The 14717-nt window shown below is 40.3% G+C and overlaps 1 protein-coding gene across 2 annotated transcripts in view; it reads right to left on the bottom strand.

Moving 5' to 3' along the window:
• SCAPER (S-phase cyclin A associated protein in the ER) overlaps positions 1–14717 on the bottom strand; it is a 136043-nt gene that overhangs the window by 5867 nt on the left and 115459 nt on the right. For both annotated transcript variants that reach the window (XM_058033388.1, XM_058033389.1), the window contains exon 29: positions 13632–13781. In XM_058033388.1, coding sequence (XP_057889371.1) covers positions 13632–13781 — 150 coding nt within the window. The remainder of the gene's footprint in view (positions 1–13631; positions 13782–14717) is intronic.

Raw genomic sequence — 14717 nt, 5'->3', positions numbered from 1 at the left:
CACACACTAAGTTGATAATGCACTTCAGTTTAAAAACAAGATGAACAAAATAATAGTTTGCATTTTTTTTCCAGCTCGCCAGTCAAAAAAGACATTGAAAAACCTTTCAAAATACTGGTAGCAATGTCTTAATGCCCTTAAAGACAGGAGCAATTTTTAAAAGACAGCCAAAAAAGTGACAATTAAGCACACATTCAGACATTGTTTTGAGGAAAATATCACTGAAGCATTTGGATGACTCTAAACTCTCAGCTCCCACCCTGTAAGCAAGAGGTGCCCCCAAGTTTGGGAGTACCGCTGAAATTTTAAATTAACCAGAGTGGCTATTATATTGTTCTATTTTTCTGTGGTAAATTCTATAATCAGAAAAGTATTTAAAGTCAATCATAATTGGTACTAAAATAACTACAATTGGCATTTCTGATCCAGGACAGAACAAGAGAACTCTTGATTTCTTTTTCATGGCCACCATACCCTTGATGAATAGGCAGAGGAAAAGAAGTTTTTGGGACTTTTTATTTTTCATTTCACAGTTCACTTCCTTTACCTGTCCTAAAAATGCCATGGATAGTTAGTGAAGTCCTGCCACACTCACAGTGCAGATACCAAATAGCTTCCATGGAATTATTATTTCATTTTCTTTTTATTTTCAACAGCTTTACTACTATGATGTTATCAACATTAAAGATAGGAAGGGATATAGAGGGGTTGCTGGCTGTTTTAATCTGTTATTTATCACATGTGGAATCAATTTAATGATTTCAGCTCATTGTACTAATGCAGCTACTAAACCTGATACACCATATTATGTACTCTGAAGAAGAAAACCATGAGTCACCCCTTACTGGAAAAAAAGCCAATCAAATAAAGCTGCAGCAGAGCACACACTCCTTGCTTCACTCTCAATGGGTGGAGGAAGTGAAGGCCAGCACTTGACTGAGCAGATGAACATCAAAGAAAACAAATGCAAACCTCACACTTCTCTTCCTTGATTTTTTTTTTCTTTTGGAATAGTCACTTGGCTTAACAATCCCAGGGACTTTTGCAGGCCTGGAATATGGAATGCTCATCTTATAAACTTCTCTCATACAAGAGATACAAGCTCCTTACTGAAATGCAGCTTGCCTCTCCTCCTGCCACAGACTGGGATCCAGATGCATTTACCTAGAATTAGCTTTTCTTGTTGCTCTCTCTCTCTAGCCTGCAAATCAGATATGCCTGTCAAATGTAACAAGATCCTAATTAAATCACTGCATTTCTGTACAGCCAAGCATTTAAGCACCTGCTTAACTTCACCTATGTGCCTATGTTCCATTAATATTTCCTTGTGGTTTTCTTTTTCTGAACTGAGACCTATCAAATTAGTCCAAGCTACTACAATTATTTTTTTAAAATCAGAGCAGGAAACTCACATTAATGTTTTCTGTATTTCCTTTTAAAACCTTGCTTATTTTCAAAACTTACAGGTTATTATATAATAATAAAATCTGTATATAATACAACTTTATTGGTTTTATCTGTGCTTAGCTGGAATAAATCCCAGCTTAGTTTATCTTATTTATGGCCCAACATGTACCAAATGCTGGAACAATTCTGTGAAGACCTAAACAACACAAAGGTAGAAGACACAGCAAATAGGTTTCTGAAATGCTATTTCATGAATGAAGGGAGTTTTCCTTTGTGCCACCAGTCAAACTCCAGGCCCTGGTCCATCCTGGAGGTGGAGCCCCTGTTACAGGGTGGGTGAGAATTCAGGTTCAGCACAGCAGAAAGCACTGGCCAACACTGGTCTCAGTGTGAAAGGCTGCTGAGGAGAGACTGGAGCAACTCAGATCCTCACTTGCAGGACTGCAGCCCTGCCTGGTTGGTGTCTGTCTGCACGTCCAGGTCTCCCACACCACGCAGGCTGCGCCCACAGCCAACTGTCCAGCACCATGAGTGATGTGGTGACCTGTGGGAACTTTCCACTGAGCAACACCTTGCAGGGCTGCCTATCAGTTATCTTCTGTCACTCCCACCACTTTATAGCCCTCTGCAGGTCCTGCTAATTGGCTTAATCTCCAATAGCCAGCGGGTCAGGCTCTCTCCCCTGCCCTAGCAGCAATCCCTGCTCCCGTGTGACTCTGGGAAATGCACTCTGCTCTCACAAGTGCAATCATTATCCCCCTCCACTGCACTGGTATTTCTGAAGTTTATCACTTAGGAAAGCATGATTCATGATTTCTGAAGTCTCTAGATGGAATCCATGTTTTCCTCACGTTTACTCGGGCCAATATTCACTGTAAAGTGTATTGCTTGGCCATTTGCTGCACTTCTCACTGTGAAAGCCTGAAGCAGTATAAAAGTCAGTCTTTCAAAACAGACTCCAATGACAAAAGCCAGCAATATGCCACACAGCACTTGAGCAATAAAATAGGACAATCAATCAAAAAAATTAAAAGCACCATGTGCTATGAAACAGTAATAAAGTAGTGAGGGGAACTCATCATTCTCTGGGAGATAAGGCTTCCCCTGTCACTCAGGTAGGGTCTGGCTCCAGACCTGATGTGGAAGGAAGGAAGGATATTCCAGAAGGGTATTCCATCCTGGATACTCACTCCTTCCCAGTATGTCCCCCAGGACAGCAGCCTGGCACTGCTGCCACAGCTTCCTGGCACCTTGTAGAGGAGAACTTAGCAAAGGACTGAATGCCTTTGCTAAGGAGCTAACAGACCATAGGAATCCAAAAAACTTGGGCACAATTTTCTTCTGGGTAGCAAAGGGAAATGCTGCAGCTCATTTCATTTCTCAGTCAGCTCCAAGGGCCACAGAATTAATGTTCTGATACTGCTGCAGGAATGAGAATCATAAAAGTGCAGCTCCTTTCCCTCCTTGCAGGGAGACAATGAGTAGCACACACAGGGACAACCTTTGCTCAATAATTAGCAAAGGAAAGATGTTTTGCTGAACACCTCCTAATTCTACTATATACTGCAAATATATATTTGTTCTTCACTTCACCTTTCTCAGTATTCATTTTATCAGTGAAAACTACCATTACTTTAAAATGCATATATATGTATTTTTGTCAAAGGAGGGTAATAAAATCCTCATACCTAACAGGATCCAGAACTTTGGAATAGTACAGCAATGACACAGAATGTCTCAGCAGTTACATGTCAAATCAGATGTAAAATCTTACCAATTCAATAGTTAATTTTACAGAAAACTAAAATAAGGATCCTCTTGCCTTTGAAACTAGATTTTCATAATCAGGTAACTGAGTGTACAAACAAGATTTTCATCAACAAAACTAAAATGCCATTTAGAAAGTTGAAGAATGTCTGTATGTAAAATACTGAACAAATACTAGTTACATTGAAGTGAATTGATAATTCATAGATTCACATCATTCATATATTCATATCTTCTGAATAGACATGTAATGGAGATTCATGCTAGTAATTTATCAAGAACTAACAGTTCAATTAAACTGCCCTGTGAAGATTTATTATGGAGTAGCATTTTTGGGGACAATCTGAGTTTCTTTTTCCAAGTTGTAACTGCATTCAAAAAAGAGGAACTAACTGAATATAAAACTCTGCTTGCAATCTTCCAGAGATTTAAAGAAGATTATGATCCCAAATTGTTTTCCAATGGTTCTATGTGTGTATGTTAAATATTGTCACAAATTTTACTACAAATAACAAAATAAAAGGTTCAGTGTCAGACCAAGAACTTTTTCACCAGTTGTGTACCACACAAGGTTAGCCCAGGATTACTGCAGACTGGAAATGCTGATTTTTAGAGCAATATTTAGTCTAGTTCTACTGATGGATTTAGGTTTTCTTGCTTCACTTGGACATTTGCAGCTCTGTAAAAACATCATTCATGTGAGTTATTTCTGTCAATATATACAATAAACCCACCAGAATGATCTTTTAAAGAAGCTAATTAATTTTGTAGTCAGGTAGAAGAGTAAGCCAGCAGCAAACTTTTTTGTCTGTGGAAGGGCAAAACAAAGAACTGAAATGATTCACTTTGGGAAGAAACTTTGGGAGCAAAGGCACAGCTGGCAGCAGTGGCACTGCTGGGGCACATGGCAGCCACAGGGGCATGGCCAAGGCAAAAGGAGACAACACCCAGCAGCTGTGCTGCCATCTGAGGCCTGGCAGTGCCTCCCAGCACCATTTCCAGCCAGGCCACGGGAACCATGCCTGCCTTCTGCAGCCCATCAGCTCCCTTCATCCACACAGGGAAGGGAAAATGGGCAGCAGAGAAAGGAAAAAGATTGCCAAGGAGAGAAGTGAAATCTGTAGGCACAAACCCAAATGTGGAGCTTTGAACAAAACCTTACAAGCCATCCAAGTGCCCTGCTCTTGTGTGACTGACTCTGCCTGAAAATGCCGCGGTCTTCGTGGTCTACAGTCAGGCTGATGGGTTTTGTGAGTTTTGACCAAATATTAGGAGTTGTAGCTCTTTTCTCAAGTGGAAACTGAGACAGAGTTCTCCTAATGTGGATACAGGAACAAGCAGTTGGAAAGTTCAGAACTTCCTGAAGCAAAACCTTCCTTGGCTCTTGCAGACAAACCTGGCAGTGACACGGGGTGTTCCACAGGTACTGAGAAACAAATACAGTGCTTATTAGCAGGAGCTGAATTCACTTGCTAGAAAAACATCCTTCCCAACAGAATTTCCTTTCATTTTTATGAAACCAAGCATTAAAATGTGCCTTTTACTTGTCTGTGCTCTTCTGCTCTAATGTGGTTCACGTTCAGATGCAATTTGCTTAGAACAGCTCAGTTTAAAAAGTGAATGGTTCTCTGAGGGGCACTCCCTGCCTTCTCTGCTATCTCAGATGACCTGTGCTGCCAAACTTCAACATGGCCATGATAAACATTAGCATCTTAAAATGGTGCTTGCTATGGGAACCACTAATGTTTCTTATCCATGGATTTTTCATTTATATAAATGCCAATTCTAATTTGTACTAACAAGTAGTAACTTCATTGAACAGGAACTGTGCATCTCATTCCTGTAACAGCATTCCATCAAACAGTTAAATCCCTTTGTTTGATGTCAGGTTATTTACAACTTTGTAAAAGAAATAAGTCTTTATATTAGTAGTCCAGAGTTTCTCTTCAAAGTCAGATCTGCATTATTTCTTTGCCTCTATATAAACAGATCTCATACTGGTAGTATTTAATCAGCAGAATATGTCACCACTTAGGCTCTTCTTCTGTTTTAAGGTCAAGCTCTTTTCTTTCCATTTTGCAAACTCCACTATTGGCAAAGCTCTGAGCAAAGAATGTTCTAAATTCCTCCTGGCATTTCTCAGGAATCAGAGCACAATTTCCATGCAAAAAGAAAGTTCCAGAATGCTACACTGAAATTTAAAAATAAGAATTTTGTCTATTTGAAAAATTCCAGTGTTTATTTTCTTAGTGTCACATGTAAGCCTTCAGAGGGAAGATAAGAGTGGTTCAGGAATAACATCAGCCTTCCTATAAAGCACATTCTAAGCACTGTCCTATTAGAGCTCTATGGTTTAAGCAGATTCAAGGGTGCTCTGTGTGTACCTCACAGAAAAAAACTGTTGCATCAGTTTTTGTGTAACCATCCTAAGACATATGAACATTTAAGATAGGACAAGGGCCAACCACCAGGAAAATGATGCACTGAAAATGTAAAAATGTTTATCAAAAGTGATGCTAGTGGAAAATCTAACAAAAGGTCATTATACAAAGCTTTTGAAAAAATGCAGCCCAAAATGACAACTAACAAGTCCTCTTAGTTATAACACAACAAATGAAGTATATTTAAGATTAAATTCAACAACAAATAAATAACATTAAACAAATATTGTAAAATATAAACTTCATTACAATGTGATGAAAGGAAAACGGAAGCAATTCTAATATGCATTGAGGTTACTTGTGAATTTAATACTTGTCTAAGCTGCAGGAGAAAATAATAATCTAATATCTGACCAGGAGAAGGTATTAAGGAAAAGCCTAACTGCTGGAGTGATAGCATTTTAGCATTTATTAGCATAAAAATAAATATTTAAATGTGAGGTTGTTCTCACACTTCATGTTAATGATATACTTAAGGACCCTGTTAAACCAAAGGGTATCACTGCTTTCTAGAAATTTCTAAGCTTCATTGTTTCCACAATAATGTAACATAAGACTCATAAGACTCATGTTCAAGTGTTGGCCTAATAATTTTTAATCAGAAAGTATTATTATAGATCCAATGTATGAGAAATACCTATCTTCTGTCAGATAAAATAAATAACTCATCACAACACACCTCAGATCCTCAGGGGTCATTCTGAGCCCTGAAGTGATCAGAATTAGCCTTTGTAGCCTGCACTGTTTTTGAAGAATCATCTTCACGCTCAGATAACATCCCCAGCTTCCATGATGAACCCCTTTAACCTCAGGCTGCTGCTTTGGGCACGGCTCTGCAGTCATTTACTCTGAATGAAATGCAACTGATCTGAATAAAGAAGATTTAAAGGGTAGAGAAGAAACAGGACCAGTCAACAGAAGTTCAGGCAAACTTTTGGCTGAGGTTTCTGCCAGCACCCTTGGAAACAGCCAGTTTGGGTCAAAATCCCCAGAAGGTGTGAATAATTCCAACATTACAAGCTAAAACACATAAAATCTTCTTGTGTGTTTCAGAGCATTTTCTCTCTTCAAAAGCAAATATTTTCTGTCACACTCTGGAACTCTAGTCACAAGTAAGCTATATAGTTTTGGAATTATTATTCCTAGCACGTTTTGTCTTATGGTTTCTACAAGAAATGTAAAGGCTTTGTCAAAGCACCCAATCATCAACTAAAAAGCTTGTGAAACACTGAGCCACTGGACATATTACAGAGCTGTCTGAGACAAAGCTTCAAAGAGAGAGCAAGAAAATGTGCTTTTCTGCCACGAAAAACCAGCTCCAATTTACCCTTTACTAAGGGGAGAGGAAAACAGCAACATTTTCCATAGTACTCCATTAATGCATTTTGTTCTTTATGTTTCAGTATCGCTTCAAACAAGTGTGACTGGAGCTGAACACGACCCAAAGGGCTGGGGAGACTCCTCGGGGGCTCTCCAGGCTGCCAGCCTGGAGCAGCATCCGAGGAAGAGCTGTCAGCTCCGGGACACAGAGCAGCCGCTGCCTCGCCATGGGGCCGCGACAGCCGAGACTTTATGAGAGAGGCACAGGGAGTTCCCTCACACATCAGGCGAGACAGACAATAGCTCGCAAGGCTGATTAAAGACCTGCAGGCTTTAGACGCTAATGTTTAAAGTGTCCGTGTGAGAAGCGGCTCCCAAGCGAGCGAAGGGCGAGCGCCGCGCTGGGCGGGAGCGGCAGCGGGAGTTGCGCAAGCTCTGCCCCCGTCCGAGCCCGGCTCCGAGCGGGAACGAACCGCGGCTGCAGCAGGACTGCGCCAGACTCCGCGGTGCTCTCCCGATGGGGACCAAGTTCCACCGGGGATTAAGCTGAGACCACCAAACTCCTTTTCTCCTGACCCAGGAGTAAGATTAGAACGCGGCTCTGCGGAGGCAGCAGCAGCAGCTCCCTCTCTTTAAGCCTCAGTTAGGGACTGTACTGAAGGCTGTTGAAATTACTGGCATTTATGACATCGAGAGATAAGCTTATCCTTCCGTGTTTACAGTTTGAGAGGAAGACAGTAAGATAAATCCAAATGCATTAATTTCTCACACTAATTCCTATACACTCTCTCTTCTCCTCCCGACAGAACGAGCCAGTCATCATGAACTGAAACTAAATACACTTTACTTCATGCTAAGTCTTTGCTCATATTAAATTACCTTCCCCACCTCCTCTCAATACCCCTCAAAAATCCAGGATGTATTTTGGAATGTCAGAAATACAATTAGGATGTGACACATGAAATGTGCAGTCCCAAATGCTTCTGACATACTTGATTTGCTTTGTCATAGATCATTCTTTAAAAGAAAAAGTTCATCAGGAAGCTCAAACAACAACAAAGGTGTCTGACAAATTACCTAAAAGGCATCCCCACTTTTGCCTGACTGCTCAGACAGGAATGCCATGTCTCCTGAAGACATTGGTTCACTTAAGTGAATTTATGTGGCTGAGGATGTAAGGCTGTGAGAGCCAAGGCATACATTACAGAGCTGCCTTAATGTACTCAGCTCTAACTCGGGCACTTTAATCCTCAGGGGATTTCTGTTCACAGGCTCAAGTGCTTCTAAATGTGAGTCAAGACTACAACTTCACATGAATCACTCACTTGCCAAAATCAGCTATTCCACAAAATTTACCAGGTATTTCTTGTTCAAACCTATAAAGCTTTAAAACATCAGAGTGTGGGGCTTTTAAAAGAAGTTTTAACGAAAAGCCCATAACCTCAACATGAAATCAATACTCCTAAAAATCCCTGTTTGAGAAGAAACCAACAAAATCAAAATTAAGTAAATTCAGATCTTATTTACTTACAGATAGGGATGTTAACTGCATGGTAACTACCAATTCCTGCCTCTTTGCTCTTTGGGCTGTATTTTCAGAAAGTCCACCTACCAGATCAAAATTGTTCCAGTTCCTCCACAGCCCCAAAAGCAACATAAACTATGAAAGCTTAGTGATGGCCTCTAGTAAACAACCCATATGGAAACTCTACATATTTTTATAACTTGCAAGTTTTCCTGTTGACTTCTGATTTTCACGATTTTTCCATTTTAGAAGTATTTTTCTTCCTTCCCGCTAACACTAGAGAAAACCGACCCCATCCTAAAACTCAATATGTACTAAATCTGTAAAAAGCACAAAATAATTTCTCTCCAGAAGGTCACTTTTAATCTTAAATCCCTCTGTAAGTGTCCCTTGCAGCCCAGTACTTGCAACCACAGCTAGGATGTGTCATACAGATAGATATTTGTGATACACACTGTGGGAAAAAAGCCCCTGCTACTTTATGATAAAAGAAGGACTTACCACACAGAAGAAATTAGAAGAAAATATGACCACAAGTCAATAATTTAACAAAAAATGGAAAATAATCTCGGGATGAAACCTTTATTAGGGACTAACTAGCACGCTTTGGGTGCCACAAGTGAGCCCTAAATTTCAAGGTCCTTTCAGAGCTATGGCTATCATACAATATTTCTATTTCTTTACACATTATATTTTTACCTGTGATACTACTATGTGATATTTAACATATTTAACATGGGAGAAATTCCATCCCAAAATATCCTATAATCTCACTGCTTCTTACTCCTTTACCTGGAGTTAGCTGGGATGCCTGAAACATGTTTTGCAACAAATTTTCCACACCTGTATAGCAAGGAGTGATTTCTAGTAGGTGACTGATACTATTAAATCTAATTCCATGTGCTTCTATTTTCAGCATATGGATCATTAGATATTAACATTTCAATTATTTGTGAGTTTATAGTAACAGTCCTTGTTATGGACACAAATGTCTGGGGACAGAGAAGTAAGTGAGACTTACGCAGCTGGAAGATTCTGGGAATGAAATCCCTTCTTCAAGGACACATGGTGTGCATGCAAATTTTTGAAAAACTTATGAGAGAACTTTTTACTTCTATCTACAAACTTATTTTTATAACCAAGTTCTGAAAAGCTTCACACATCTTTTCCTAACTCTTTCTGCAGAGATTTTATTTTGCAGTCTAGCAACTGTATCTTCTAGAAGAATCCAATTCATATCTTACAAACCCTTAAAGTTGGTGGGATTCTTCTAGAGCACTCTAAATACACTGTGTACCAAAGACTGGCAGAACAGAAGCTATTTTTATTTAAATAAAGGCATAGCAATGCAACTGCTTTTGGAGCCTATCAGCAAGATCCTGAGTCTGAGGATCTGATTTGTGAGGACTTTCCAGATGAAAAATATTCCCTAACTGCAATGAATATGGAAAGATTTCTATTCCCAATGCAGCAATGTGAAAGAAAGCAAATCATCTGTCATTCCTGTTAATTTAATTACAGGACCACATTCAATTATTCAATATAATATGCAAATAAGGCCAGTTGACAGCACATGATAATTATATTCATTATACTAATTAAATCAAACAATAAAAGGGAATAAAAATGTAATGAAATAGAAGGATAATTTAAATTAACAAGAATATTTTAATTAGAAACTGTAATTCTAGTCTGATATAGCAGGGCTGGCTATTGAAAGATTGGACATTATTTTTATTACACAGTTTAGCTTTAATGTCCATCCTTGGTATCATGGGACCTGTTTTTGTATAGCAGCAGATTAAATGGTGGCCAGAACAAGAGAATCCCTTTTCCCTGCTGGTCCCTCCCGGGGAGCAGATGCCCAGGGAAGCTGTGAGCAGGGGCTGTCTGGCTCTGCAGTAAACAGAGCTCACGTGTGGATACAGAACAGACAGGGCAGCTCAGGCTCACCACTGGCTTTGCAGAGCTTCAAATATTAAAGAAACACTCCTTGCCTTCTGCAGTTTGCACTTCCATAACTGATTTATTTCTTCAGTGACAGCAGCTGCCCTGGAAAAGCTTTATGAATGTTAAAACAAAATAGGAATGAAGGAAGGGAATATTACTAATATATTATATGTGGGCAGAGTCAGCAAAATCACAGCCTTTTTAAAATAAACAGAGCAAGCACTATCAAAACACTGAGGAATGTGTTCCTCAGGAATCCATTGTCCTCAGTGCTCCTGACAGAATCACTTGGGGCTGCCCAAAGCCAGGCGTGGTGCAAACACCAAGTGGGAGCCCAGGCAGAGCCTCTGGGTGGGACCCAGCAGGGGCTGGGGGAAATCTCAGGCTCCAAACTGCACAAGAGAAAAGCACTTTCCTCCTTCCTTCTTCATTTGCTACTCAGCTAACTCTAAAGACTTCTACAGACAGCATAACAAATGAAGCCAAACCTGTATTATATTAAATGACTGGCATATGATGGTCTTGGAAGATTTTGTTCTATGAATGTGAAATGTTTAGGAAATTGCCCTCTTATGATTTTGACTGCATAGTGGTAGTAGTTCACTTAAATCACAGTACTACTACAGAAGGTCAGTGCTGAGGTTGACAGGCTGTAAAATTTCTGTTTTAGAAATCTATCTATTCTCCAAACTGGGGAACTGCTTCACTTTTTTTTTTTTTCTCTTCTTCCAGTATGCTGCTTTGGATATTTATCTCTTGATGTGGACAGAAAAAGGAACAACAAAAAGGGATGCTGAAAACTCCAAACAACTGTTTGTCCTTTTCTGTTTTGAGTACTGAAAGGAATGAAAGCATACCTCCGTTTATAATAAGAAATACAAATGTAGAGAGGAAAGGACTTTAAACTACAAACATTTCCAAACAAATGCACATTTGACTGCAAGAAGAACCTGAATCTGCCTTGAAATACATCACTTATGGACTCAGTTAAAGTTGATTCAAATACTAAATAGAGCTTTCTGGCTTTACAGAAATTTATTTTCATAGCTCAAGTCTAGAGTATCTATTTTTATTACACTGTACTTGCCAGGACTTCAAGCCTACTATTTGAAAACTTTCACTGTGAGACCAATTTTTTATTTTTAGTAGGACTCCCCAGATGATCAACAACGGAAGAAAAAATTGGAAGCTCTTAACATAATAAAAAATTAAACCATAACTGAATGAATAGAAAGCACTTCCCTCTTCATGAAAAGCAGCCTGTCTAGTAGAAGTCACAACACAAAGAGCACCTTAAAATAATGACCATAAGCAAGTCATACTGCTTTGCCTGGTAGTAAAAGAAAATTTACTTCCTTTCACTAAAAATCCTTCTCAGTATCTTTCAAGTACCTGAGTGAGGAAAGCTTCAGTTTTTCAAAATGCTTTTTTAAACAAAAAAGCCAAACCCAAATGCCTCAGATAAAATCTTATTAACGAGGAATATTAGAAATTACATTAAAAGTTAAGCATATCATGACATGTGACATCAGTTCCCTCAAAACAAAGCAACCTAAAAGAGAGATTTAGTGTATGAGAAGGACTGACACAGCATGGCTGTCTGCCTGAAACCCTAAACCTGACACTGAGGGCTGCAGAGGCCACCCTCAGCCCCAAGATCACAAGCTGAAGGCTCCAGGATCCAGCTGGAAAGCCCAGCCCCAGCCCAAGGCTCCCCCCAGGGCCCAGTGCCCAGTGCCCCTGGATGGAGCTTCCTGCTGGCACTGCTGACATGGCAGGGTGGCACTGCTGGCACTGCTGCAGGAGCCCTGTGCTGGAGGAAATCCCTGTGCTGCAGGGAACCCTCTCTGCTGCAGGGAACCCTGTGCTGCAGGAACCCCCTCTGCTGCACTGCTCCTGCAGTGCCAAGTCCTGCATGCAATGAATCCCATCTGTCTGGACTTTGTGCCAGTACAGAAATCCTTGAGCTGCAGAGAGAAGATGACAGGGTTTGCTGGCACTGCTGGGGCCAGCTCGACCCTGGGGCAGCAGAGGGACTCAAAATGGCAGCAGCACCACACAGGGTTAAAAATGACCACTCTGAAGTGCTGCCAACAGGCAGCTGCAGATCCTGAGTGGGATTTTGGTCACACAGGGTAGGGAGGCTGCAGCATCCTCCCTCCAGCTGTGGCCAATCCTACAGAAGCATCACTGTATGATTATATAATACTTGTGACAGCATTGTCAGCTTTAAGATATTGCAGTGTTCCAATTACAGTCAATAACTGCAAGAATGTTATAGAACAGCTTTTCTCTAAAACCTTTCCTGACAAGTTTTAACACTTCCTCCAGCTCATCAGCTGAACTGAGGGGACTGAGCTCCTCACCCTGAAGCCCTATCCCAAAAGCTGTGCAAAAAAGGGGAGCAAGCATAGAGACAGAACACAGTAAGCACCTTCCCAAAATGCAGCATTCAGCTGGACTGTACCCAACACATGGGCACTGTAATGCAGTACCCACACACTCAGTCAACTTCTCATGTTCCAAGAGCCAGTGCCAAGCCCTGCCCTGCCCAATACACCCTGAGATGTTACAGATAAGCTGAGGAAACCAGGAGATTTTTAAGACAAATAAATTTGAAATATTTTTTGAGTTTTGTGTCTGTTTTACTTTATAAGCCAGTAAGGGAAGTCACAGAGTCCAGTGGCAAAAGTGGACAACAATTAAGGAAGCTAGAGGGGAATTTCCACTGTTTCTTGAATAGGGCATTTAGTTTATGACTGAAAAGACTCATGGAGAAGAATGGCTTAGACCTTAGCACTGGCAAGCAGGGAGACACCTACACTGGCATCCAAGGACAAGTCTTCATGGGAAGAGTACCTTAGTTGGCTTTAAAAAGGTTTAACTTGGGTACCACAACCATCTGATTAAGCTGATGTGAAGCTAACTTAGAATTAAAAATATCAGTAGCAAGTATGGCTTGGCAGGGTGCAAGGCCAGTTCAAATCAATGCAATGGGAGCACAGGAACTACAAATGGACTTTGCTTATGGACACACAAAATCAATGTCTTTGTCTTAACACACAACTTCAGTGTCTCTTTACCAAACACATCCCTTTGTGCTCACAGAATCCCAAGTGCTTCAAAAGCAATGCTGAGGGGATGAATTTCCTGACCAAATGAGAGATCCATGACTAAATGTGCCCTTGATAACTTCTGAGCCCCTTTTCCATTTGCCTTACCTGGTTATCTGGGTTGTTTACAGTGAAGTAGCCCACACAAATGATGACTTCATGCAGCAATCCCTCACAGGTATGCTGAGAGCAGTACCATAGCAGGGAGCTGATAATGTGCCTGAAGGCCAGGGACAGCCCCTCAGCTCCCACAATCGACTGAAAAATAGACCAAGAAACAGAAATCACACTCCAGCAGCATGCTCTAGAACTTGTGTGAATTGCATACACATCAACTGCACCCTTCTGGGGTGTTTTTGCAAAGTACAGACTATGTTCTTCCTTGTGAAAGGCCACAATCAGATCTCTTTTTTCAGCTACTTACTGTTCACAACTGGAATATAATATTAAAAGCCACAGAAGCAAGAATAAATTCAAATTTTCAAGGGACACAGGAAAAACTGGATTCTGCTTATTTGACATGCAGTGTAGCATTAGGTTGACCATTTCATCTGACATACATTACATGTACCAGGAATATTTAGTAATATCTCTGAGAAATAAGCAAAAGAAACCAAACCATCTTCATTTCTGCAACAGAGCAAAATGCATTTCTCATTAATAACTCACACTCTGAATGGAATACAATGATTAATAACAAATAATGACTTTTCAAACATTACAAAAAGTTAGAAACATCCAAAAGGAGAGAACAGTCAGCTGCAAAGCTTCTTGGGATGTTTTTTAAAAGTAGGCAAATAGCTGTACCGTGGAGATTCAGAATTAGATTTTATCTGTGCAGCCTACAGCCTCTATTTAATAAACATGTCAAGCAGACAGAGCGACACAGGGTCAAAGGGGAAAACTAAAGCACAAGGAATGAGCATGAGAGTCTCCTAACTCTAATGAAACAGCAATGCAGGCCTGAGAAAATCTCTTTCATTTCAGAGTTTTCTTCATTTTCTACCTTGTAGCCTGTGGTAAATACATATACATAAATCCCAGACTGTGGCACAGTTTAGTCCTGCTGAATTCCAAATACACCCAGAAAAGCAGGATCCTTGACAATGGAAGCAGGCTCAGCTGTGGATGCTTTCGATCTTGAACTTCAAGCATTCTGGTAAGTCAGTGGATTTTCAAAATTTAATGCCCAAT

This window comes from Melospiza georgiana, chromosome 13 (assembly GCF_028018845.1).
Source record: "Melospiza georgiana isolate bMelGeo1 chromosome 13, bMelGeo1.pri, whole genome shotgun sequence".
Lineage (NCBI taxonomy): Eukaryota > Metazoa > Chordata > Aves > Passeriformes > Passerellidae > Melospiza > Melospiza georgiana.
This window is presented reverse-complemented; position numbering and strand designations above follow the sequence as displayed.